Consider the following 25,678-nt stretch of genomic DNA (forward strand, 5'->3'; position numbering starts at 1 on the left):
TTTTGGAGCAGTGCTTGAAACTAGCAACCAACTCACACCTTGCACGGCCACCACTGGCCGGTGCTTCTCACTAACACCCCTCCCTCCCTGGGTTGGTCCAGCTGAATTGCCTGGGCTGGTTTGTGTTCACGACCGGTCCTGGATGGATAGATAGATAGATAGATAGATAGATAGATAGATAGATAGATAGATAGATAGATAGATAGATAGATAGATAGATAGATAGATAGATAGATAGATAGATAGATAGATAGATAGATAGCAGCGGATCTGGCGGCATGCTTGGTGGATGGATGAACAGACAGACAGATGAGAGTCAGACAGACACAAACAGGTAGATAGGCAGACTGTCAGGCATGCTTGGATGGATGAACAGGCAGACAGACAGAAGGACAACTATAATCTACACGCAATGTATCTTGTTGACATTCACAAGTACCTCAATGCTCTGCTGCCACAAGCAACTGTTATGTTATGTCATGTTAAAATCATTTTTACAGCGCACGGTCGCCAGACGGTTTCATGGCGCTCATAGACAGTAGCGGACGGGCCAGACAGCAGAATTACACATAGGCTAATTGAAAAAGGTGAGTTTTGAATAGTTTGCGGAAGCAGGTGTAATTGGGACAGAGTCAAAGTGAAGTTGGGAGGGAGTTCCAGCATGAAGGGGCAAGAAAAGAAAAGCACGAACCTCCATGCTTTTTGCGTTTATACCTGGGAATAATTAGGAGGTTGTGGGTAGTGAACCGGAGATTTCTTGAAGAAGTGTGGCGCTTAAGGCTGGAAGAAGTGAAGGCCGGGGTAGAAGCAAGGAGGGCCTTAAAAACAGTACAGCCCAATTTGAAAATGCAGAGAGAAGCCACTGGGAGCCAGTGCAATCTCCTCAAAAGGGGCGAGACATGTTGGTATTTGGGCTGTTGGAAGACCAGTCTGGCCGCCTGATTTTGTATCTGTGAATCTTAGAGTGCCTATTAACTCAAAGATCTTCAGCACAGTGCCTGCCCAGTTTCACTGCACTGGGAGATCATTTTCGATCTAAGCAACCCCAACCAAGACAGATCATTTATACACACTTTCTCTGAAAGTTTACTTTTGGCAGAGCCTTTCCATGCACAGTGGCAAATGAACGCAAACTTTTTGTATCTGTACTTTTTACAGCAGAAATTATCATCAAGGTTACAATTTTCACTCAAATGTGGTAAGGCATAAAACGTTGCAATTTCCGCAAGGTGCAAATAATTCCATGAACCCATGGAAAGGTTGCGAAAAAGAACAACGCAACTTCCACAGTCCTAGTGGAAGTGTGACAAGGGGCTGCTTACCAAGCAGATGTGACACTTGTATGAATCAGCCCGAAGCAGACGTTGCGTAAGTTCCTGAATCTGCTCCTTCAGCATCTGCATTGTTTTGGCAGCGAGGCCAGCTTCCTCTTCCTCCCTGCAGAGATGGAGCGACAGGGCACAGTGTTGGCCCTTGAGATATGCACACACTGGTCACAAAGGCAGAGCATCCCCCGCCCCATGTGGTATCGAGGAGCAGAGGTCAATATAGCATCAACACGCAGCCCACCGCATACACAACAACCACACATTAGTAGAAGAGACTGCGAGAAGAACTGCAAACATCAGGTGGCATGTGACAGACAACATGTGTTGGAAAAGTAAAGATTGTCAAATTATTGATTTAAAAACTTCTACTGCCAAAATGTCAAAGACGCAAATCTGCCCAAAAAATGTCAACATGCACCTAATTTGATCAAACGGCGGGATGCAAATATGAAAGTATAGGCGAAAAAATAATGAATGAATTGAGTCCTCCTATATGTGGAAATGGGGTTGGCTGGATTTAAAAATGTAAAAAAGGTCGAATTTCTTTTGAGATATGTATGCATGGTCGATATTTGCCTGACTATATTTTTGAGTCTATGATTTTGCAGGCTGAAACTTCACACACTGACCATGCAGAGTCCATTCCACATTTCTCAAGCCCCAGAGTTGCATTCACCCCAATTCCCATTTGATCACTCTTAAATTCCATCCATTACTCTACCATAGCATCTTAATTACCTTTTGGCTGTGGTGTCCAGTCGCCCACTCACAAGAGTACCATCTTCTGCCACCGGCGAGGTGCTGTAATTGGGGGACTGGAATCTAAGTAAAGGTTGGTGAAGGAACGGATTCAAAACAAGGTAGAGCCTGGCAGTTAAAACATGTTCAAAAACTTTTTGCAAAAGCATTCATAAAGCAAGAGTCGAACCTCAAGGAAACCAGAAATTCTACAAACACTTCTAGAAAGAATGGAGCTCGATGGGTTTCCAGAATAGTCTAGCAACCAATTGGCTCATAGAATCTTCCAAAAGTCAGAAAAAAGACCCACAAGACTCCCAGAATAACTTGGCGCTCACCAATGATCCCAACGGGTGTGCAGAAAACGCCAAACTCAGCGATGGAGCACGGTGGTGGCCCAGAAAAAACTCCCTAATTGAGGTCAGTGGGTTTTCTTTAATATATCTATACTAAGGAACTCAAGGTCTCAGCACGGAAGGACTTTCAGAAATATTAAGAACTCGACAAAGGCACTTAGTGGGGCCTTTTGAAACATGAAAGGCTAGCATGGTAACCTGAGCGTTATCCTTACCTTATCACTGGAACAGAGAGATCTTACGATCATCTGGATCCTTCCGGAGGTTAACCCCAGATGAGCCACACATTGACTACACTATTCACTGGAGTAATGCATAATGACTTATTTTGTCTTTGCACCAAGACACAATTTGGCTGGTACCATGAGCTAAATTAACAGCCACTATTATCTATTTTCCTGAAACACGCGGGATGATGTCGCATGACCACATTGGGGATGTCTGGCTCCATCTCATATAGAAAATAAACGAGCAGACTGTGGATGCCCCATACGCGGGCACAGGGTGAGATTCCACAAATACATGAGAGTACAATTAGTGGTTTTTGTCATGCAAAGGGTATCTTCTTGCAGATTTTGCTGGTATTCAAGACTCATGGGGAACATTTTTCATGGTCCATGCTTGTACCGTTTATAAATTTTATTTCTTTTTATATAACTGTTGACTGTGACTAATCCTTTAAGATGCTAGTAACCGAGCTCTGAATGACCTCTAAGAGTGATCTACCCTGAGGGAAAGCTCTTCAGTTTTAGGATAAATGGCCTGATTTAGAGTTTGGTAGATGCATTACTCCATCAGAATGTGCCAAGTATCCTGTCCGCCTTATTACACATGCATTATATCCTATGGCACTTGTAATAAGGCGAACGGGATAACCACCACTGTGTCTTGGAGAGATCCCTCCATTAAACTCAAAATCAGTCCCTAATATTGCAAGATCTATAAAACTTTTAATTTCCCACCTTCCCCTTTCAAATGGAATCGCAATTATAACATAGTTAAGCGGAAGGTACTTATGTATGCAGAACTGCTTGGTGTTATTGTTACAAACGTCTCTTAAGGTGCATCAACATAAACCCTTAATCGACAAAGTTTTGAATGAACAAATCTGTTTCGTAGGAGAAACGATGCTATCTGCAGTGAACGCTTATTTTTACCGAAGCTTTACTTGTGGGATGTGAGAAAGGAAATTTCATTTGAACACGTTAATTTACTTGCTGATAACCTTTAACTGGAGTTGAATATGATTGCTGATATAGTAAATGTATAACCTCTGCCTTAGTAGAATGCACAGTAAGTAATTATGAAATCTGTGTACAGAGAATACATTTATATGTTGAACTCGTCTGCCCTCTATTAATACGTCCTCATACAACACTCAGGAGACCCCACTCTTTATGTGTATTTTTATTTAGTTTTTTTCCGATTACTGGTGGAGTGGACTTACAGTTATAGGTAGAGTGTTTTGGCACTACTGATACCTCTTACTAAAATGCAGTGACAAAGGCAAGACACACTATCAGTGAACATCAAACCAGGTTTTGAGCAGCCTCCTGAACTTGTAAACGCTGGTCCAGCTCTGATCGACAATGGAAGTGAGTTCCACAGGACATGCCCCAGAACCTCGAGATCTTCCACCCGGAGCTCTGAAGCCTAAATCATGGCATACAAAAGGGTCCATTAGTGGAAGATTTCACCTGACGATGTGGGGAGATTTTTTTTAATTTATGAGAGAAAATGCTGATGAGTGACAGTAGTAACCCCAGTGTGTTGACCAGATGGTTTTGAAGTGAATGCAGGTGTTAATGGGTGACCAGTGGCATTGGTGACAATATTTAACCAAGTGATGAAACTTTTTCAGGTTACCAATATCAATCTATTAGCTATATTCTGGAATTTTTGCAGGCGGCTCAAAGATTTCTTTAGGCAGACCAAGATATGCAGAGTTGCCATAGTCCACATGTGGACAGCAGGAAGGCATTTGGCAGCAATCATACTATGAGAGTGTGAAGGAAAAAGTGAAATCATGCTGAGCTGTTTAATCTGAATAATACACTGCTTTGTTACAGCTGAGATCTGGGGTTTGAGTGATAATTTAGAGTCTAAAATAAAGCCCAGTTTACAGGCAGATGAGAACATAGCTGGCCAAGAACCCATAGATGAGGGCCATTATGAGTATTAGACCTGGCTTGGCACTTTGGACTGGTCTGGTATAATGAATAGCAGGGTTTAGACTGATTTTCATATGGCGCTACAAGCTGGGGTGGCACCGTGAGCAAAAGAAAAATGGATTTAACCCATATCTCTTCACTGGAGGTCAATGTTTGATTTATTAAGCATTCCATCCATCATCTGTGTGTGCAGTCCCAACTATTAATCATATGGAAATCCGGGAGGATCTCATACTGACTTGGATCCAGCTTCAGGAAAATCAGTTTAATCAGTTTTGAGTGACGTCAAATCGGAGTTGGCAAACAAGCTGGGTGTCGTCAGTCAGCAAGTAAACTGAACATCATGAGATTAAAAGTACAATTTTACTTGAATTCTATGCCCAATACGAGCCAGTAGGCTTACTTACAGATAAATAAGAGTGAGGAAATTCGGGATACCTTTGGCACTCCCCACAGGAGGGTTTTTGTTTCAGTAGGTATATATTTTCTATACCTAACTCCACATTTACGTACCATGATAATATACTTCTTCAAGTTATGCAGATGTGGACTTTAGAATAGTGAGTCTATACTTCCCTCTGTGCACTTACCTTCTCGATATTTTGATCCTCAATATTCTGGTCATGATATTATGTGACCTCGATATTACATACTAAATGCCTCAAAAGACATGTGATATTAATGGTGTTGAATGCGGCATTAATGTAAGGAACCCTACTTCGTCTACATTAATTATCATGTGTACATTGCCAATAGTTGACGTTATAACCAAATCAGTACTGCAAGCCTGTCGAAAGACTGCTCGATAGTCATGCAGTAGTTGGCTTTCGGGAAGCAGATTTCTCAGGGAGCTTTAAATATAAGGCAGCATGGAGGTGGAATGATAGCTTTTAGGGTCAGGTGGATCTAGATAGTATTTGATTAAAAGAGCCTTCACAATGGCCTGCTTAAATCTATCAGAAAAATTACCTGGAGATAGTGAGGAGTTTATAATAGACCTTAAATGAGGGGCAACGTCTTCAGTAATAATTCTCCAAAGAAATTCTGGAAGTGTGTCCTTTGAGGAACAAGAAGGTTGCCACTGGTTACCATTGGTATTCAATCATCAATGGAGTTGGATTTCAAGAAAGTAACACACTTATTAAAGGAAGCTTTTATTCTGGTGGCTGAAAAAGCAGCACAGGAGGCCGTTAGCGGGGTGGAGTCAGTGGTAAGGGTCAGTTTTTAAATGATGTTTTGAATTTTGTTTTCCAGAAAGAATTTGAGAGGTTATTGACCAAAGGTTTACACGGAGCAAAATAACTTCTTAAGTCTAAAGGGTTACGTCGCAGGATAATCTTTGCAAACAGTTCTTTCACAGAGTTCTTAGTGTATAATATTTTAAAAGAACAGTGTGACCTTTTGGTAGCTCTAATATTGTATCAATACTTGTGTAGCTGATGACAGTACAACCATCGATCCGCAGGATTGCAATTTTCCTGCGATTTCTACTCTAGCCTCCTTAAAGTTATATGTTCCTTCTTAATGGCAGATACTTGCATGTGTTAGGTTTACTACTGCACTTTAATCCAAGAGGATGTACAGTGAATGGTAAAAGTGGAGCTAAAGATCACTGAATTATTTACAAAGGTACAACAAAGTAGAATAAAAAATGGAATACCAAACTGATGAGAATGAAATATAGCAGTACCATATTCACTAATGAAACTTTTAAGATTACTTGGAAAAATTCAAAGTGAAGAGTTGGAAAGATGGGGGACACTAACTCCAAAGATCTGGTATAGACGGGTCCCACCAGAGTCCAAGACCCCAAAGGCACAATTACGACATTCCAGCACCTCATGATTAGAGAAGCCCAAGGTAGTGGAAATAAATGCACGCAGTCACCTCGAATCTCCACAGAGTTGTAAAGGATACTGATGTGGAAGGAACGGCGGCTGTTCATCTCCTTCAGACTCAATGTCCACATCGTCCTCCCTGCTCGACGTGCTCATGGGGGTCGACAACTGTAACTCTGTGAAAGGTGAGGAGCGAACACTATTAAAGTGGAAAGCTGGAGGTCGTTTACTATAGGTAGATTCCAAGGTTCTGCAATTAAACCACAGTAGAGTGACCGTACCCCACTCCCTATGCAATCAATGGGTACTCGGTACCCTCATCTTCCAGTTCAATGACGGGACTTCACTTCCTGTGCATTGAATTGGAACTGGCTGTCCCCATGCTGTGCGTGGACCTTTCAGTTCAATGGCAAGGCCCCACTTCCTATGCACCAAATAGGTACTTGGCGTCCCTCACAGAGCATTGTGCTCCCAGTTTACTGACAGTACCAAACTTCCCTGAATGGGGACCTTTAGACCAGTGCTGGTAGCCACTGCCCTATCTTAGTCCACTGATGGTGCCCCACTGAATTCCAGTACAGTGCCAGTCCTGTCAGCATGATTCGCTGATTCGCTGGATCTTGCAAAAGGGGGCCCAAATGTCAGTCGCTCTGTTGATAGACTCACAATTTCTGTATGCAGTCTTAATTCATATATGTAATACTTTTCTGCTCTCCAAATAGTGCCACTCCCTCCCTAGGTAAAGCACATGCTCCTGGGAAGAACAAGCCTAGTGCCCTGATGCTTCTGGGCCTCTCAGTCCACCCTCATTCACACCTACAAGTCTCAGACTGTATTTATTGTCAACATCATTTACTGGCTCCTACCTAAGCAACTGAAACATGGTTCATTCACATGGGCATCCCTTTGTCCCTGAAGATTACTATCACCTCCCTAAAAGTTTCATATTTTCCCCTATCATCTTCAAACTCGACAAGGAGCCCCTTAGGGCCCTACTCACAATAACATTCACTAATATTCTGACAATACACAACTCTAATTCAAAGACTCCACTGCTCGAAATATCCTACACATCAAACAATGCCTGATCTAATCTTCATACAGATATGGATGTCTTTCACCCTACTTGGGATCAATCGCAGATATACTCAGTTCCTGCCATTTTCTAAGAGCAACGGCCAACAGCTAGTCCAAGCCTGCTCAATAGCAAGGACTTCGATAACTTCAAACCACAACTTTCATATGATGCTAAGTCACATGAATTCACCCAGGACACCAAAGTCACACTAAAGCAACACACTGTCAAGAAAAAAAACCAGCGTGGTATCAGCTCTCTCTGCAAGAAAGTGAAATTATTCCTCACAGAAAGTTGCCCTTGCATCAGAATGGTGGCAACATCATGCTCCATGACTTCCCAGACTCTACACTGGCCCACCTTAAGTGCATCTCCCATGCTGCATCACGTCTCATTCAGGGCCGGAAGAAATGTGGCTACATCCCCCAACCCTAATGGACTCCACTGGCTCACCTTGCTGTCTGACGTCATTTTCAAAACCAGCAGCATCATTTACAAAGCTATCACAACCGGCACCCTGCCTATCTGGCAGACAAGCTCACCATGTATGGTAGCTCTCGCAGCCATGACACCATCATACTGCAGCCGAAGAATCTCTATATCCACCAGACCTCCCCTTTCCTTGTCCAATTTAGGAAAGGACACTGTGCACCATGCCGTGCAAGCTTCCTCTCTATACAAGTGTAAGCTCCTTCCACATGCCTTGTGCACTGTGCAACACACAGGGCAAACAGTCACTCCTTGCACTGTGAGCTACAGTTCCTTACAGTGTGACTTGGCCAGGTGCCTTGTGCAATATACACAATGCAGTGAACACTCCTGCTCTCGTGTTGAAGGAGCTCACACCCCACGCAAGCTGTGTGTTCTTCACTCCACGGGGCTTTTACCTTTTGTTTCAAGTAGACCTTTCTTAGAGAGTCGGTAGTCCTCGTCGCCACAGCGGCTTCCTTCGGAGAGCTCCTCCTCGCCCTCTCCGGGCCTAGACATCCTCAGCAGGGAGCCCACCAGCTGCTGTCAGCAAAGGCATCGTAGGGAGACAGGCAAGAAGATAGTGGAGGGGCAGACACAAAAGAGAGGAGGCACACAGAGAGAACATAGCTTAGAGCGGGTCTTGGTAATATTGTACAAAACGAACAGATGAGATGTGCACACACACACTGTGCTATGAGCCTACTGCAGATTCCAGAGTGGGCACAAAAGGTGGTCCATGAGTCGAAAGCGGTACCCACCTCTGTGCAATGGACAAGGACAGGCATACACTGTGCACTGTGGGAGTGAGCTGGCACAAACATCTATACTGTGAGTCAAGCACAGACACACACTGCATTGTGTTCGAGGGTGCGCACACACTTTTCAATGTGTATCGTGGATGCTCACGCACTGTGCACCTTGGTCAAAACTCACAAGCAGGCACTCAAAGTGCACTTTGGGGCATATGTACAAGGAAACGATGCAGTGCGGGGTGAGGCTGCAAAATTTGCAGTGCCATGCTGCGTCATTTCAAAAATACAGTGATGCACTGTATTTCCAAGAATACGGGGGCACCCCTGTGTTTTCCTCTTGTGCTGGTGCTAAAAATAGCTGCCTAGCACCAACACAGACACCTTTGCGCCGTAGTGCAAGGGTGCCTGCGTTGCAGGGATGATTGTTTATATGCAGGAAGGTGTCCCTTCCTGCATATAAACAATCAATACTGGTGATTTGCTACTTCTTTATGTGCTGCATTCTGCAGCGTGCATAGAAGTAGCACATCACCATTATTTAATTATTGTTTTTGTGCAGGAAGGGACACCTTCCTCCACAAAAACAATCATGAATGGAGTTTTGCTATTTGCAGCACACATAGAAAGAGCAAAAATGAGGAGAAATGAAAGTATTTCTCCTTGTTTCGCCAATCCAATGCCTGCTTTTGCATGGCGTTAGTTGTTGGCGCTGCCTTAGATTTACACATCCTTTTAAATCTGAGGCACCGTCAAAAAGCAATGGGTGTTAAGGTGGAACGCCCACAGCAACATCCATTGCACGCCCCTTTCATGCAGATACCTGCGTGAAAGAGTACCATATTTACAAAGTGTCGTTAAGCCATGCAAAGTGGCTTAACGCTGCTCTGAAAATATGGTGCAGGGCATTGCGACACCGGAACGTCAAAAAAAGTGATGTTCCGGTGGCGCAATCCCATTGTGCATATGCCCCTTTGTGTCGAGGACAGAAGCACACTGTCTTGTGGATCGATGGAAGGTAGACACTATGCTATGAGTCTGTGGCATTTGCGCACTGAGTTACATACAGCACACTATGGGTGGAGGGAAAGCACGTTCTGTGCAATGTGGGTGGAAGGCAAATGTATACTATGCACTGCTAGTGGGGGGGGCAGGGGCATACTTTGTGCACTGTATTTGGAGGAGAAACAATGAACTATGTAATTAAATATGGTACCCTCCGTGCACTGTGCCTTGAGGACAGGGACAATCATAGGTAGGCACGGAATGGTTAACATGGACATGGTGGTGAGAGATAAGTTCAGTCAATAGGCAGAAGGAGGGAGTTTATGAGGTGGCAACGCACAACCATATATGCTTTATAATGTTTAAAGTGGGGAACTGAGGAGCCACAGTACCTGCTCTTCCAGGCCACCCTTCATCCTCTTACACCTCCCGGCTCTGGCTGCAAAAACACATTTAAAAGAGTGAGAAGATTTCACAAAACAATTGAGACAAGCAGTAAAGACACCCAGCTCACAGAAGCCAACACCCAGCTCACAGAAGCCACAGTCCTTACCTCCAAGGCGAGCCTCCCGGTTGGACTTCACCAGCTGGAATGACTGGAAAAGGTGAAATAACGAAAGAAATGAGTCAAGGGGTATCAACACTATTCAGAGACTTCAGTCAAAACAGTTTTAGGGAAAGACATCAAGTGTAAAATTGATTAACTTGGGACAACTTTGTGGTCTAATTTTAATTCCACACACCCATAATTTAGATGGTTACTTTAACCCTGAGCATAACCCTGTAAAGCTATTTAAAAATACATGTTCTCAAAAACGAAAGAAAAATCTAGAGATGAAAACTGGGCTACAAAACCATTGAAGTCAAAGACCGTATATATTGGAACAAGTAAGTTTTAGTGATAAGGATCAATGTTGCAGCAAGGTTTAGGTTTCAGGTTTGGGTAAGGGATACAGCTATGGTAAGGGGGTAGGGTTAGCGTAAGGGAAAGCAAAATGGTAAGGTTTTGCGTTAGGGTTCGGGTTAGGGTAAAGGATAACGATATGGTAAGGCCTAGGGTGCTATATAGAGTTATGGTAAGGTTTAAAGTTAGGGTAAGGGTAGACTTATGTTATGGTTAGGGTAAGGAAAAGATTTGTGGTATGTTTAAGGTAAGGGATACAGTTATAGTAAGGTTTAGGTTTAGAGTAAGGGGTTGTGATATGGTTAGCCTATGGGTTAGACAAGGTTTAGAGTCATACTAATGTTTAGTGTAAGAGATAACTTTAGAGATAGGTCATGGATCACGCTATGGTATGGTTTAGATTTACACAGTTAGCATAAGTATAGAGCTATGGTAAGGTTTGGGATATAACTACGGTATGGTGTGAGTTTATGGTTACTATATACGGGATAGAGTTATGCTAAAGTTTAGGTTAGGGTAAGGGTAAGAAATGGACTTACCTTTGTGATTATGATTAGAGTCAGGTTTAGGGCTTGTGAAAGGATTAGGTATACAGTAAACAATGTGAATAGGGCTAGGGTTAGGATTACAGTTACACTTATTGTTTGGAGGAGTGGTAAGTTTGCTATTAGTTTTAGGGTTAATGTTAGAGTAGAGTACAGGAAAAGGTGACTGTTAAGATTTAGGACGGGTTTGGGTGGGCTACCTGGTTTCCTCTCCTGTGTAAAATACCGACGAGGGGGAAAGGGAATTCAGAGATGTAATTCAGAATTGGTTAAGCTAAAGGTTTGAGATTTAGGTAAAAACAGGAACTGGGTCGAATAATTATATTTTTTTACCTTAACAATAAATGAATGAGTTTAATCACCAATTGATTTATGGGTCAGCAAAAATGACAACCAGTTAAAGAAGGTAGAAGGGCTACACTATGCACAATCAAATCACCTAACTTAAATATAGTATTTAAATGTACCCTTGACACCCCAAGATGTGTTGCACTCAGCATGCGCAGAGCAGGCTAATGAGTTTGGACGAAACTAAATACAGCATGACATAGCACAGCCAAGCTGAGCAACCACAAGCAAATGGGATCATGTAAGGAGTTTACCTAGAACACAAGTGGTTACCAAAAGCAAACCCCTTACAGTGATGTATGTATCAAACTTGAAAGGATAATGATTCTGTGGGGTGCATAGCAAATAAATACACTTGGCCCAAAAGCAGACCTTACGTGGAACTCTTCCAATCCCGACTCACAAGTGTTGCTCATCATCGCCCCCTGGTGGTCTGTAAGCATGCTGCAGCAGTCCCCACTATGGTGGTCTGCTATGAATTCATGAATATTCTTCAGCAACTTGCCAGTGCGAAAGCTCCAACTAGCAGCCGCGGCCGGTAGTGGGAGTACCTGCCGGGCGGTGACAGGGGGAGGGGCAGGATGGGGGTAGTAATGTATGGATTACGGACCTTAACAGGTAAGTAAACATATAAATAAATACAACGAATTTCATTGCGCGCACTGCATCGCATTTGGTGATGCAGTGCACGCAACGATATTCGTTTTTATTTATTTATATGTTTACTCACCTGATAAGGTCCGTAATCCATATATTACTACTCCCCACCCTGCCCCTCCCCCTCCCCATGCCACCGCCCGGCAGGTACTCCCACTACCGGCCGCGGCTGCCAACTAGACCCTCTTTTCCTTAGTATTTCAAAACTACCTAGCAATTCTAAATTTAGAACCAGATTCCCTTTCAGGATGGACAGCATGGAAGCATGTAAGCTCTAGCAAACATCAAATGACGCCTTCCTTATTTAAGTACTTCCCACTTCCTGGTCACCAAAGAGGTAATGCGCTAGAACATAGGTCTACATCAGGATTCATACAAAATGGCATCTCCGCGTTAAACGACGCCTAATGCATTTCCAAGCTTTACCGGGAGAAGAAACCAAATATATTCCAACACACATATCACAACCACAGAAAGCAAGAGGTAAAAGTGCTCTAAACTAACGTTTGCAAAGCGAGATTTGCACAGGCACACGTTCTTCATGATAGAGCCTCTGTCACTTCTTCTCCTTTTCCAGACAAATCTGTTAAATCATTCAAGCAAATCTGTGACCCCTATTCTCTTTGCACTCTAATTTTGCCAAATATTTTATACGTAAATGACAAATTTCAAATCCACCAAAACAAACTCTAAATATTGCCCATTTTCCGTAAAGTGAGTTCATAGCTTGATTTCAATAAATTTAGAATTGCAGAAAGTAAACTACTATTTTGAATGAATTAGATTTTTTTTTAATCAAGTCCATTTCTTTCAACTTATCCTGCATTTTTTTCAATTTGATAATTATTTTCAATTCATGATAACTTTATTTAAAGGGAATCAGGTTTTTTTTCAGTGCTTGTCTCGTGTTTATGGTCTGGCTTGACAGCGTCAAGTCTCAAGGAATAGCAGGCAGCAGACTGGTTAGAGCAGAAAATTTCTCTTGGCAACACATTATCTGTGTACACCAGTCCCCCGCTGATATCTCGTGAGACAATTGTATGTGAGTTCAACGCTGTATTTGAAAAGTTACTTTTAATCGTTTAACATAAAATTTTGAGAAATGTAGTGAATTTTGTATTAATGCGAAATTCTGGAACTTTGTGAATTTTGCCAGCTTAATTCAAATTAAGGCTCCCTGTTTTCCATTTTTACGAATTTTTACAGATAAATACAGACAGAAAACAATGTGTTTCCTGTCTGCATTTATTTTTAAAGGTGGATAAATACAGAAAAGGGTGCTTCTTTAAGTAAACTTCTATGCTGTCTTTCATGAATAATAGCCCAACAGCTGAGCAGATGGACAGCATGGGAAATGAAAAAACAGGATGAAATTTCTTTAAATAAAGGCACTTGTCAACATACATTTGTGGTATAGTGCTAATATTTACCAGTGGATGTATCGTTATGTAATATTTGGCAGCTTAAATAGCTAAAACACAACAGACATCAAAGTCTGAGTGTGTGTCGATAAGTTAAATATATATTGAAATGTACAGTTTTACAACTACATTTGTACACAAAACACAAAATAAATATGGATAAATCCACATTAAATGGCCCAAAAATAACGCCCAATTCTGACCTTGCTGCGGTCTGCCCACTGGTGCTGTGCCGTCAGGGACCTACCTGCTGATATCCTGACACTCAATTTGCTTTTGGCCATTCTGCACCACGGAGCGCGGGACTGCCGGGACCACAGTCCACAGAAGGCAGTGCGCTCTCGCGGGATGAGAGGAGGATAAAATGACACCGGAGCTCCCCCGGGGCGGGACGGCCAATTCTGACCTTGCTGCGGTCTGCCCCACTGGTGCTGTGCCGTCAGGGACCTACCTGCTGATATCCTGACACTCAATTTGCTTTTGGCCATTCTGCCCCGGGGAGCGCGGGACTGCCGGGACCACAGTCCCCAGAAGGCAGAGCGCTGATCGCGGGATCCCGAGGGCGAGAGGAAAAGAGGAGGATACAACGACACTGGGGCTCCCGCGGCGCGGGACGCCCAATTCTGACCTTGCTTCGGTCTGCCCTCTGGTGCTGTGCCGTCAAGGACCTACCTGCTGATATCCTGACACTCAATTTGCTTTTGGCCATTCTGCACCATGGAGCGCGGGACTGCCGGGACCACAGTCCCCAGAAGGCAGAGCGCTCTCGCGGGATCCCAAGGGCAAGAGGAGGATAAAACGACACCGGGGCTCCCGCGGTGCGGGTCGCCCAATTCTGACCTTGCTGCGGTCTGCCCACTGGTGCTGTGCCGTCAGGGACCTACCTGATGATATCCTGACACACAATTTGCTTTTGGCCATTCGGCACCGCGGAGTGCGGGACTGCTGGGAACACAGTCCCCAGAAGGCAGCGCGCTCTCGCGGGATCCCGAGGGCGAGAGGAGTAGAGGAGGATAAAACAACACCGGGGCTCCCGCGGCATGGGACGCGCACGGGCTCGCCCGGGCCAAGGGCGGGCCCATCCTTGCCCGTCAGTGGCCGGAGGAGGCCAGGCTGGGCAACTCCTCTGACTCGCACTCGTAAGGACTCAAGGATCTAGATCTGTGTCATCTGAGAGGTACTTTGTGAATGGTTAAGTTCTGAGAATGAGCAAAAGAAAAGCGGGCGTGATGCCTTCTGTCATCCCAGGAACAGGCGGACAGCAATCCTTACTGACTTTCCTTACGGGGGCTATGGGTGTCATTGAAGAACGGATACAGTCGGTGGAAGAAACCCTATTACAAAATAAATCTAGAGGGTCGTTAAGTAAAGAAAACGCACTTGCTAGCAAGGACACCTCTTTACGTATTATTGTGGAGCCCTCTAAAGGAAGGGGTACAGAACATGGGTGTATTGTTGAACTATCAGAGAATCTAAGCAGTATAATGAATGAGTCAGATTGTGCTTTGGTTTCACAACCGCCCGCAAAACATGCCAAAAAACCACAGAAAAGGATTTCAAGTCAAGAAGTTTTGGTGACAGATTGTAGCAAAGCTGTAACTAGTACAAAATCCGCAAAGAAAGGGGCCAAGGTTCAGAAAACAACTGCAGCTAAGCGCAAGTGCGCTAGGGGCCAAGGGTCAGGAAAGCCAGACTCTGATTCCCATGAACAAAAAAATATCAGAGAGGTTATGCTCAAGACCATCTTGGAACAAATGTGTACCATGCATAACACAGTCATGGAGACCTTGACGGCTCTATCTGAGAGAGTGGGGGGCTTGGAGAAAACATTAAGTACTTTGGGTGGGTCCTCGACCAAAGTAGAGGTGAATACTGGTAGCCTATCCACAGCTACAAGTAAGGACAGTGTGGCAGCAACTCAGCCGCCCATACATAGCGTTGAGAGATCTATAGATAAAAAGAACATGACAGCGGGACCTTTGACCCAGCCCATGAGGGGTAGTACACTGGCACCCATTCCCCGTTTAGCTGAGATAGATGATCATAGAGGGGAGAATACTAGAAGCGTGATAACATGTGTGAACGATAATGGTGGTTATAGTCTTGCAAACTCTACACGTAAAGGTATGGTCTTACGTATATTTCTGCCACCACCGGTAACACCATATGTGGTTATTCTGGCCAATGTACCTATCCTGCAGGACCCAGACCGCGAAGACTGGGTCACGCTATGTAATAAAACCTTAGGATGGCTGGGGGAAAAAACGGGTCTAACGCAAGCATTATTTACCAACTTCAAAATGGTCAGATGGGTGAAATGGGTAGGCGATGGGCCAAAGATGTTTGAGGGGGATTGTGTGGTGCTGACCCTTAGCAATCCAAGTTTGGTTCAAGCTGTGCTAGCTAGAACTCAAATTCTGCTGGAATGTTCAACTGTCAATAAAGTGGTACCTCTGACCTATTTTTATCAACCAAGTGTATATGCAGATAGGAGAGTTACACCTAGGGCTTCAATTAGTGTTCTGACAGATCACTTTAATATTGCTGTGACAAATCGCTTTGGGATCTAAGGATCTTGTCCTCTATGGAGGGAGGATCTTGTCCTCTATGGAGGGAGTGGACTGACGCCATGGTAGCGGGGACAAGTTGATGTGCAGAGTGGGCCCCGTCCGTTCTGACTTACATGTGGTTGGGTCCCCAGGGAAGAAACTGGGTAAAGTTGGCCCCTCGATAAAGGAAGGTAGAATTATAGCTCCTCCAAGTATAGAGATTTATCCAACAAGTGAAATAGGAAGAGTGCAGCACACTGGGGGTTATCCTAGTTCAGAAAGGGAGGTCAGGAGTGAGGATAGCTCGCTCTGTAAAATGCTCTTTGGGAACATTGCGGGATTGGCCCCAAAGGCGTCAGATCCTGATTGGTTGCGTTTTGTGTCAGAGTTTGAAATAATCTGTCTACAAGAAACATGGCTCAAAGAGGCAATGCACATACAAGGGTATCGCACTGTTTGCACCCCAGCAAAGGCTAGCACCCGGGGAAGAAACCAGGGTGGTTTATGTACATATATATCGAACAGGTCAGGTCTGAAAATGATCAAAGTTGTAGCAGAAACGTTGTTTTATCAACTTATTATGCTGGAGGAGGCAAAATGTAATCGGGTGGTTTTAATACATTTTTATAATAACTGCCCTGTGCTCCAAATTAACTCTTTGCTACAAAATCTGAGCAAAGAGATTGAATTGTTAGACAAGTCTAGCTCTGATGACATCTGTTTAATATGGGTCAGCGATTTTAATTGTCACTTGTGTAGGCATAGTAAGAAAGGGATTTGTGGTTTAGGACAAAGAAAGTTTGAGGAAGTTACTCATTTTGCCCATACTTCGGAGGGCGAATATTTATACTCACTGGCCTCCCAGCTTAATTTAGCCTATGCAAATGAGATTTGCAATCCATTTGTCCCTTTTTACCCAACATATAGTGGGAAAGGCTGTAATACTACCATATACTTTGTTTTGTTCTCAGATAGGCATGCTAGACTGATTAAACAGGTGAAGACCCATCAGGTGGTCATGAGTGACCATTATCCTATTGGTCTTACTCTCATATTGGACCATCAAAAGTTGGGAAAAGATACATGTAAGACAAGGAAACATGACTCTTCTATTCAGTTGTTGAGCAAAAATGGTTATTCTACAGGCTGGGACAAGGTTGATCCCTTGTTGTGTCTACCTAAATTGATCAACCATTGTAAAGTTGAATTTGAATGCTGTTTGTGAGATGAGGGAAATGTGGTGGAGGTTCTTGCTGCGTTTGGAGTAATTACAACAAATATTGCAGAAATGCTAAAGGTTACCAAAAAAGAAGTAAAAAAGCCCGAAGGATGGTTTGATAAGGCCTGTCTTGTAGCACAGAAGGACCTTAAAAAATCCCTTAATAAATCCGTGAGGAATAGGGAAGAGGTAGCCGATACCAGACATGCTTATAGTAAAGCCATAAAGGAAAGAAAGAATCATCTGAGAGCCTCGGCTTGGCAGGCCTTGCATGAGGCAAGCATCAGCAGGAATAATGGAGCTTTTTGGAAAGCATTAAATGCCCCTTTTCTTGTGCCTAGACTAACTGACACAATAGAGATAGCAATAGAGGAGGATAGATGGCTTGACCATTACAAGCCACTTTATAGTGTGAACATCCCTGTATCAGAGAATGTTGGCAAGGAGATGATAACTGTTTTAAACACTGATTCTGGTATAGAATTCCCCCTAATGATTAGCTTTACATTGGATGAAGTGAATAAAACACTAGGTGAGAGTGCATCAGGGAAAGCCCCCGGGCCGGATAGGGTCCCAGTTGATGTATATAAAGCAAATACACAGCTGTGGGAACCCATTATTACCAACGTACTGGCCAGTTGTGCCAAAGTGGGCCTCATAAAATCATGGTCAGATGCGATAGTGGTGCCCATTTTTAAAAAAGGGGATAGATGCGACACACAATGCTACCGACCCATCTCATTGCTCGACTCGCTACTAAAAGTGGCCGATCGAGTCATTCTGAGCCAATGACAAGCATGAGCTAGTGAGGGACAGGTTCTGTCCAAATTCCAATATGGGTTCCGTGCAGGTCTTGGAACTGTGGAACAGAGCCTGAACCTGAAACTTTTAATAAGTAAATATACAGATGCAAAAAAGGGCATTATTTTTCTGACATTTGTAGATCTGAGTAGCTCCTTTGATTGTGTCTTACATGAACAGCTATGGGATACACTTGGTGTTATGGGAGTTGACCCTCCACTAATTCTCTTTATGAGAGAATTGTACAGTGAAGCGAGGGCCAAGGTAAGATATGGGAAAGATGGTGAAATCTCTAAAAGGTTTTTAATTCAAAAAGGTGTGAGACAAGGGTGCGTGCTCGCCCCTTTCCTTTTCACGTTGTATATAAACGGTTTAGGACAACTTTTAATTGATTTTTGTAAAGATTATCCTTTTATTAATGGAACCCCAGTTACTATTTTACTTTACACAGATGATGCTGTACTAATGAGCAGAACCCGGGTTGGATTACAAATAACGGTGACACATTTTGTGGAGTATATGGAAACAAGGGGCCTGAAGATTAATAGCAGCAAAAGTTATTCTATGAAATGTGGAACTAAGCGAGGAAAAATATGTGACATTTACATAGATAATAGTAAGATTGAGTGCACTGATACATTTTCTTATCTGGGAATCGTTTTTGAGCATTCTGGTTCCTGGTCTGCTGCTACACATGCAAGGAAACAAATGTTTCTGAGAGCCTCTGGTCCTTTAAAGAACTTTGCGAAGAGACTTGGGCGCAGATAGATATTTACAAAGCAAAATGTGTTTCTACTGCTGTATATGGTTCAGGCATTTGGGGTGTCTCAAACGTTACTGCACTGTAGTTAGGTGAAAATGCTTTTTTACGTTATCTTTTAGCAGTCCCTAATTCCAATTCTACTTATGTTTGTCACATGGAACTTGGTCTACCATATATCTCGGACATAATTATCACTAACGTAATTTTATTATGGCACAGGACATGGGCAATGGAAGAGATGAGTTTTAATAGGGAGATTATCGTGGACTGCCTAAAGCTGGATAGGGTTTGCAACATTGGCTGGTTATGTTTTATTAAAACTCTATCGATTAAGATCGGCAGACCAGAATTTTATGATTGCCCCTTAAGTCTGAGAAGTGTGTCCAAGGAAAATGTTGAAAGACCTTTGCATGAATTTTCTGAAAGACCAGAGATGGCTGGAGGAATGTAGCAATGGAGCGTGAGAGACAACAACTTGCTCTTAACAAATTGGGGCTTGCAATTATATCTGACCTATGTACAGGGTAGCTATGAAAGGATGCTTCTTACCCGTTTTAGGCTGGGTAATTTTCATAGACTTGTTAGTTTCCCTAAAAACATAGACTAGTCTGAAGACACAATTATCTGTCCTTGTGACGATACGTATAGACAAACTACCTTACATACCACGCTATTTTGCAGATTTTATGTATTTCCAAGAAAAAGGTTCTTAAAGCCAATTCTGTTACTATTAGGTCTAAGACATTGTCGTATTGCTTTCCTTAAATTACAAATGTTGGAATGTGAAAAGTGTATTGAACATGTGGTTCCTTTTCTAAAAGCAGTGATTAAATATAGAAACTCTATGGATTAGGACAGATCAATCAATCCGCATAGGAAAAATATTTTAAAGCATTGTTCTTATTCTGTATTTTATCTTGAATTTTTATTGTGATTATTTTGCTTTTATGATCTTTTTGTAAGAATCAAATAAAGCATTTTTCTGATTCTGATTCTAGCCCAAAAATAAATATGGATAAATACAGAGGGATATGTTAAAATAATAAACACCATAAAACCGGGAGCCCTAATCAAAATGTAATCAAGGCTTAGAATTCACCCTACCTGGTGCCGGTCAACTTTTGGTCCTTCCTCTGGTGTGCAAGGAGACACCTTAGGAGAGTCACTCCTGTCGTGAGTTCCACTCCCTCCTGCTGGAGACTGAAAAGAGAAAACAAAACGTGTTTACCACTCCCCTGTCTACTTAGTACCACTGGGATTCAGGAACTATGCATCATCTCCCCCTAGAGACCATGTGTGGTATGATGCTGGCTTATTGACCATAGGGGGCCCAGACCTGTGCACGTGATACATCAGGTATCCCGCTATAATAGAGATATGCAGTGTACAATATCACTACTCCTACTTCCATGTATTGAGGCGTGTGGTGAAGATATAACCACTTCACAAAACTGTGATCTGATATGAAGATGGACACTGTCGCTATTGCTCCGGAAGAACTACAGGGGCGATGTGGGATGAGGTCACTCCACCCCAGGACACAACAGGGAACTGTCAAAGAATAGTTTCACTACTCTCCAAGGGCCACAGGGTGTACTATTACATGGACATCCCTGGGTGTTCAGGGTGCCTGGATGATATAACTCCTCAGCAAAGGGCCAAAGTGAGTGTGAATGAGATTTGGGTAGTACCCCGAAGGTGCTACTGAAATGTTTATGGTATTTCAATAATCAACAATAAGGTCCATGCAGGGGAGGTAAAATGGATGGATTCGCTCCTTGAAGTCCTGAGATGTTAATCCCTCCTAGAAGTGCTGAGATTTTAATCTTCTCCAAGGGCACCAAAGAAGGGTGTATGAGAAGGCGTACCTCCTCCCCGGTGACTACGGATCGCTGGCAGTAAGGTGTAACTTCTATCAAGGGACTAAGGCATGGTGTGTAGGGCATCTTTCTCTTTTGAAGGACTCCAGCAGTGCCCATAGAAAGTTGTAAGTTCTCCTAATGGTCTCAGGTTGGCCGCGTGCCAAGGTGTCACTCCTCTCTAGCAACTAAGAGAACTCTCGTGTGAAGGTTGAACTCCTCATTCACCAGTAAACAAGGGAGTACTCATGTAAAGGTGTGACTCCCTAGCCGGGATGAAGAGCACGTTCAGGGTGAAAAATATCTTATGGGACCAAGGAAGTGCACATGGGAAGGTGTAACTTCTATTCAGTGACTTGGGGAGCATGCACAGAAAGTTGTAAGTCATCCCAGGGACTAAGACACCATGGAGATAGTGGATCTTTCCCCCCTTCGGACTAAGGGAGTGCTCACGGGAAAATGTTACTTCCTGCAGGGAGTAAGAGCATGCTCATGTGAGTATGTAACTTCCCTACTAGGACCGAGTGAATGCATACAGGAAGTTGTCACTCCATTTCAAAGTTTAAAGTAATATGCAAGGGGCAGTGTAACTCCTCACAAGGGACTGAGATAGAGTGGGCCTGAGAAGGTGTCACTCCTTTACATTCACTAAGAGAGCGCACACTGACAGTGTTGTCCCCCGAACCGAGGGCTCCAGGAAACATGTGTGAAATTGTGTCCTCCTTCACCAGGACTCGTGTGCCAAAAGAGAATGTGCATGAGATGGTGCCCCCTACTGGAAGGGGTAACAAAGATGGTGCAAAGGATGCTGAAACTATTGCCACAGGATTCTCCTGGGCAGGGTAGGGATATTGACACTCTTGCTTAGGTGGCTATGGGTCCAAGATTTGCGGGCCACTCTAAACTCAGAGCCAGATTGGACTGGTGTTAGTCTGCACCAAGGTGCTTTCAGAGTGCATGGCAATCCCACTGAAGGCTGGACCAGGGAAATCCACTGGACCGTATCTAGACCTAACAACAAACATCTTTGGTGCCTGATTCTGGGTTACTGCTCTAAATCAGTATAAGTAAAGGTTCTGGTGGTGCTGTGTTGCCCTGGATGAGTGGATCTTACACATCTGTGATCAGGACTGGGGTTAGTTCTGCTGTCCGTGTTCAGAGATGGAGCTGGTTCTGTTGTCTTTACACTAGGATGGTACTCTATCTGGTGTCAGTTCTCAGAGTGGGAATTGGCTCTAGTGCCTGTATATTGGGCTGATTTTGCTAATGCTCAGTGATCAGGTTGGTTCTGTTGTCTGAGTTCTAGGATGTTACTCTTTCTTGTGTCCGTGTTCAAGGCCGGTGTTGGTTCCGGCGAGGGACTCAGTGGACTAAAGTCTGCATACTGGCACACAGGAGTGCTGTTGATGGCATTCCTGCATCATTGCGGTGGGTGTGGGTGTTTGTGCCGCTTGAACTTCTGCTGGGGAGGCGGTTTCTGATCCATGCGAGGACACTTTACTGCTGCTAGTTGAGATGAACTTGTCCAGGTTGTATGGGATGTTTCAATGGTTTCTGCCTGCGTTGTACCTGTCCTTTGCGAGACCCGCGCAAGGGTGGACCTCTCTGAAGAAACATTGCATTACTGCTGCCTCTGAGTTAGCTACTATCCTGAAAGGGGACCTTGCACCAGTGTTACCTATGGTGTACCTGGAGTGGGGATGGGCGGTAGGTAAGGAACTTTATTTATTTATTTGTTTATTTATAAAGTTTTATATAGAGCGAACAAGATCCCGAAGGATATCAGAGCGCTTTACAATACGTTGGTGGAGAAGACAAAATGAAATATACAAAGAAATTGTGAGGAGAAAAAAACCCACAAAAAAAACACAATGATAAACAGTAAACATTGGAACACATAAAAGGTACAGTATGCAACCTCTGCTCGTTTTGTGATGTACTCAGAATGTCCCAGATCCCTCTGTCGGTGAGTGAAGCTTGCACTTCTGTTGCCATTGTTGGCCCCAGAGCATGCACTGCTGATGACAGCTCTGCTCCTATTCTGGGTGACAACTGTCGAGTTATTTTCATTGTAGAAAAGCTACAACGTTTGGCACTGTCGATGTTTGTTTCGGTCTCTTTCCGCCCCCGTATTCCCACATGCCTGAATGCCATCTGCTGCTTGCAGAGGAGGCGTTCGACATCTCCTCTCTCTTCTAATGTTTTTGTTGCGTTTCCTCATTGTTAATTTTGCTTGTCTGCAGGCTTAAAAAAACCGGAATTTCCCAGAATCCACACGGTGCAGAGTCGATTTCTAGCTGTTCTTGTTTTTTGAGTTTTTGGAGTTCCCCCACGTCGACTGTGAGTAAATATTCGCACCTCTCCTGTGTCTTTTTCACTGAGTCAGCTGAAATGTAATTACTCAGACATGCGGCATGTAACAGCCATGCTGTCAATACAGCTCACTCAAATGCCTGCAGCTCCACGCCACTCGCTCCTTCTTGGAGTGACTGCTTTGTCTGCACAATTTCTACCAGAGCCCCACATTATGCAGAATGCAATCTTTGTGCTAGCATGGTGTTTGCTTTTTGTCTTTTGCAAAAATTGTAATTTTCCTACTTTACTTTAACGTAATGTCAGAAAAATGTTTTTTCTGCACAGTGAGTGTATCTGTTCTCCACAGCAAGACATTTCTACTCTAATCAAACTCAGCCAAGATGGAAAACTATGCAGAATATTTGTCTGCACATTTACCTTTTGCAAGCCTTCTAGGCATAATGGCAAACGTTTGCAGAGTTTTTCACTGCAAGTTTATCTCTTTGAGATATTTTCTAAGCTCAGCATCATTACACTGGAAAACCATAGCCTTCTGCAAAGTACACCTTGTGTAGAACTGTTTTGTCAGTGTTAGCCAAGGATACGCGCACCTGGGGTTTTTAAAGCAGGTCTCATTATTCAAGCATACAGGGCAATACAAAAAAAATGCAATCTTTACATAAAACTTGGCAAAAGTTACAAAAATCTTTTCAACGACTTTCAAACCTCTGCTTACAGAAGTAGCAGTCCCCTGGCTGCCATTTTGAGTCACCAAGCCATTGCTTGCATGAGCTTGGGTTGTCCCAAGACAGCAGGTTCAGCGCTCTCAAGGTAAACCACATAATAAATGAGTCGTTCATCCAGTCCAGTTTTTTTTACGTTGTGGTACTTGTAGTGCTGCATTTATAATCAGATAAACAAAACTACAAGCACCTGGATACGAAGAAAAATAATATGTACTGTTGAAGGTCTCGATTAGCATTGAGTGCCGCTCTATCCCAGGGTAAATTCTGAGCCTGGACTGAAATGCAACCTACAGTGGTTTCTTAATATCCTGTTTTTATGGCAAAACTGGGGCAGATACTGGGTCATTCATCTCAGCTGGTATGACCTTCCTACAATTACAATAAAAAAATTACAGATTACACTGTAGCCGGGGCCCTAATGATGAGTGGGTCAGTATTTTCTGACCCATTCGAAAATCCCTGTTGAAGTTCAGATTTGGGTGGTTTTTACCGACCCGGTAATTAGCGGGTGTGTTAAATATCTTGCCCGTCATTAAATTTCAGCAGGTCAAAACCAGCTATAATTTAACATGGAAAAGTGTACTGTATTTTTGGTACCCTGTAGATTTTGGTGCAATAACCACTAACATCCATGTTATTCCCCAGAAACGTGTAATCAGTGCTATTTATCGCACCCAATAAATAACATACCCTCAGGATATTGTAATGTATCTGGCGTGATAAAAGCAAACCAGGGCCATAGGTGTCTAATTGGGACTCTGCCTGAAATGCAAAGAGCCTTACAAAAGCTCACTTCGAATCCATACTTGAATGTGAAAAAAGATGTCAGCTGTAAATGGATTAGTGTCTGTTCTGGTTATGGTGCCTGAATTAGTGGTGTGCTGTGGCAAGTGTCTGCCATCTACATACTGCACTGGTTTGGAGTGTAATGTTAGTGTTCTGGACTAGTGCAGGCTTTGATGTTGCTCTGGGCTTTTAGTGGTTCTCTGGGCTGGTTTTGTTCTGTTGGCGGTGCTCTTGGTTGATGTTCTGCTCTAATCCGGTGCTATTTTGTAGATGTTTTGAGTTTGCTCTGGTGTATAGACTGTCACCTGATGTTGATGCTCTTTGTTGTTGTGGGTTCTAGTGCTAGTGTGGTGCTCTGGGCTGGTTCAGGTGTTAGTGCTTTAATCTCCTATTATTCCTCGAGGGGCACCAATGGGATGTGTGGCCTAAATAAGTACATAAAAACACCCAAGAAATCAGAACTTTTGGTTACTGTTGGTTTAATTGTTGCTGTTCTGAGCCTTCAGCACTCTAGAATTAGTGCTCTGAGCTGGTGTTGACTCTGAAGCTGGAGCTCTAAGCAGGTTGAGTTCTTAGTGCTTGATGCTGGTGTATTTGCTATGGGCTGGTATTGGTCCTAACATTGCTACTCTTAGTTGGTGTTGATTTTGCTGTCAATGTTCGTGGCAGGTGGTAGTTCTGGGGTTGGCCCTCAAATCTGGTGTTAGCTCTGAAGTTAGAGTACTCCACAACTTCTTTGGTTATAAGTGGTTTCAGCTGCTGTTGATGCTCTGAGCTGATGTTGGCCATGGTGTAAAGGAATGGCTGGTACTGGTCTGCTGTTGACAGTTTTTCAGCTGGTGATGGTATTAATTTTAATGCTCTCAGATGTTCCTGTGAGCTGCTGTTGGTTTTGGTGTGAGGACTCACGGCTGACGCCGGATCTGATGTAAGGGCTCATTGTGTTGCTGGTTCTGGAGTGGGGGCTCATTGTGTTGCTGGTTCTGGAGTGGGGGCTCAGAGCTGGCAGTGATTCTATGCTCGGACCAAAGGCTGCTGCTGGTTCTAATCTTAG

The 25,678-nt window shown here is 43.6% G+C and overlaps 1 protein-coding gene across 1 annotated transcript in view; it reads right to left on the bottom strand.

Annotated features, from left to right (window-relative positions):
* LOC144773262 (E3 ubiquitin-protein ligase RNF220-like) overlaps window positions 1–25,678 on the bottom strand; it is a 148,419-nt gene that overhangs the window by 16,072 nt on the left and 106,669 nt on the right. The window contains exons 4-10 of the mRNA XM_078658170.1: window positions 20,043–20,138; window positions 10,285–10,327; window positions 10,124–10,170; window positions 8,394–8,517; window positions 6,511–6,607; window positions 2,067–2,150; window positions 1,323–1,437 (exon numbers count right to left, since the gene is read on the bottom strand). Of these exons, the coding sequence (XP_078514296.1) occupies window positions 1,323–1,437; window positions 2,067–2,150; window positions 6,511–6,607; window positions 8,394–8,517; window positions 10,124–10,170; window positions 10,285–10,327; window positions 20,043–20,138 (606 nt within the window). The remainder of the gene's footprint in view (window positions 1–1,322; window positions 1,438–2,066; window positions 2,151–6,510; window positions 6,608–8,393; window positions 8,518–10,123; window positions 10,171–10,284; window positions 10,328–20,042; window positions 20,139–25,678) is intronic.

Source organism: Lissotriton helveticus, chromosome 1_1 (genome assembly GCF_964261635.1).
Source record: "Lissotriton helveticus chromosome 1_1, aLisHel1.1, whole genome shotgun sequence".
NCBI classification, from domain to species: Eukaryota; Metazoa; Chordata; class Amphibia; order Caudata; family Salamandridae; genus Lissotriton; species Lissotriton helveticus.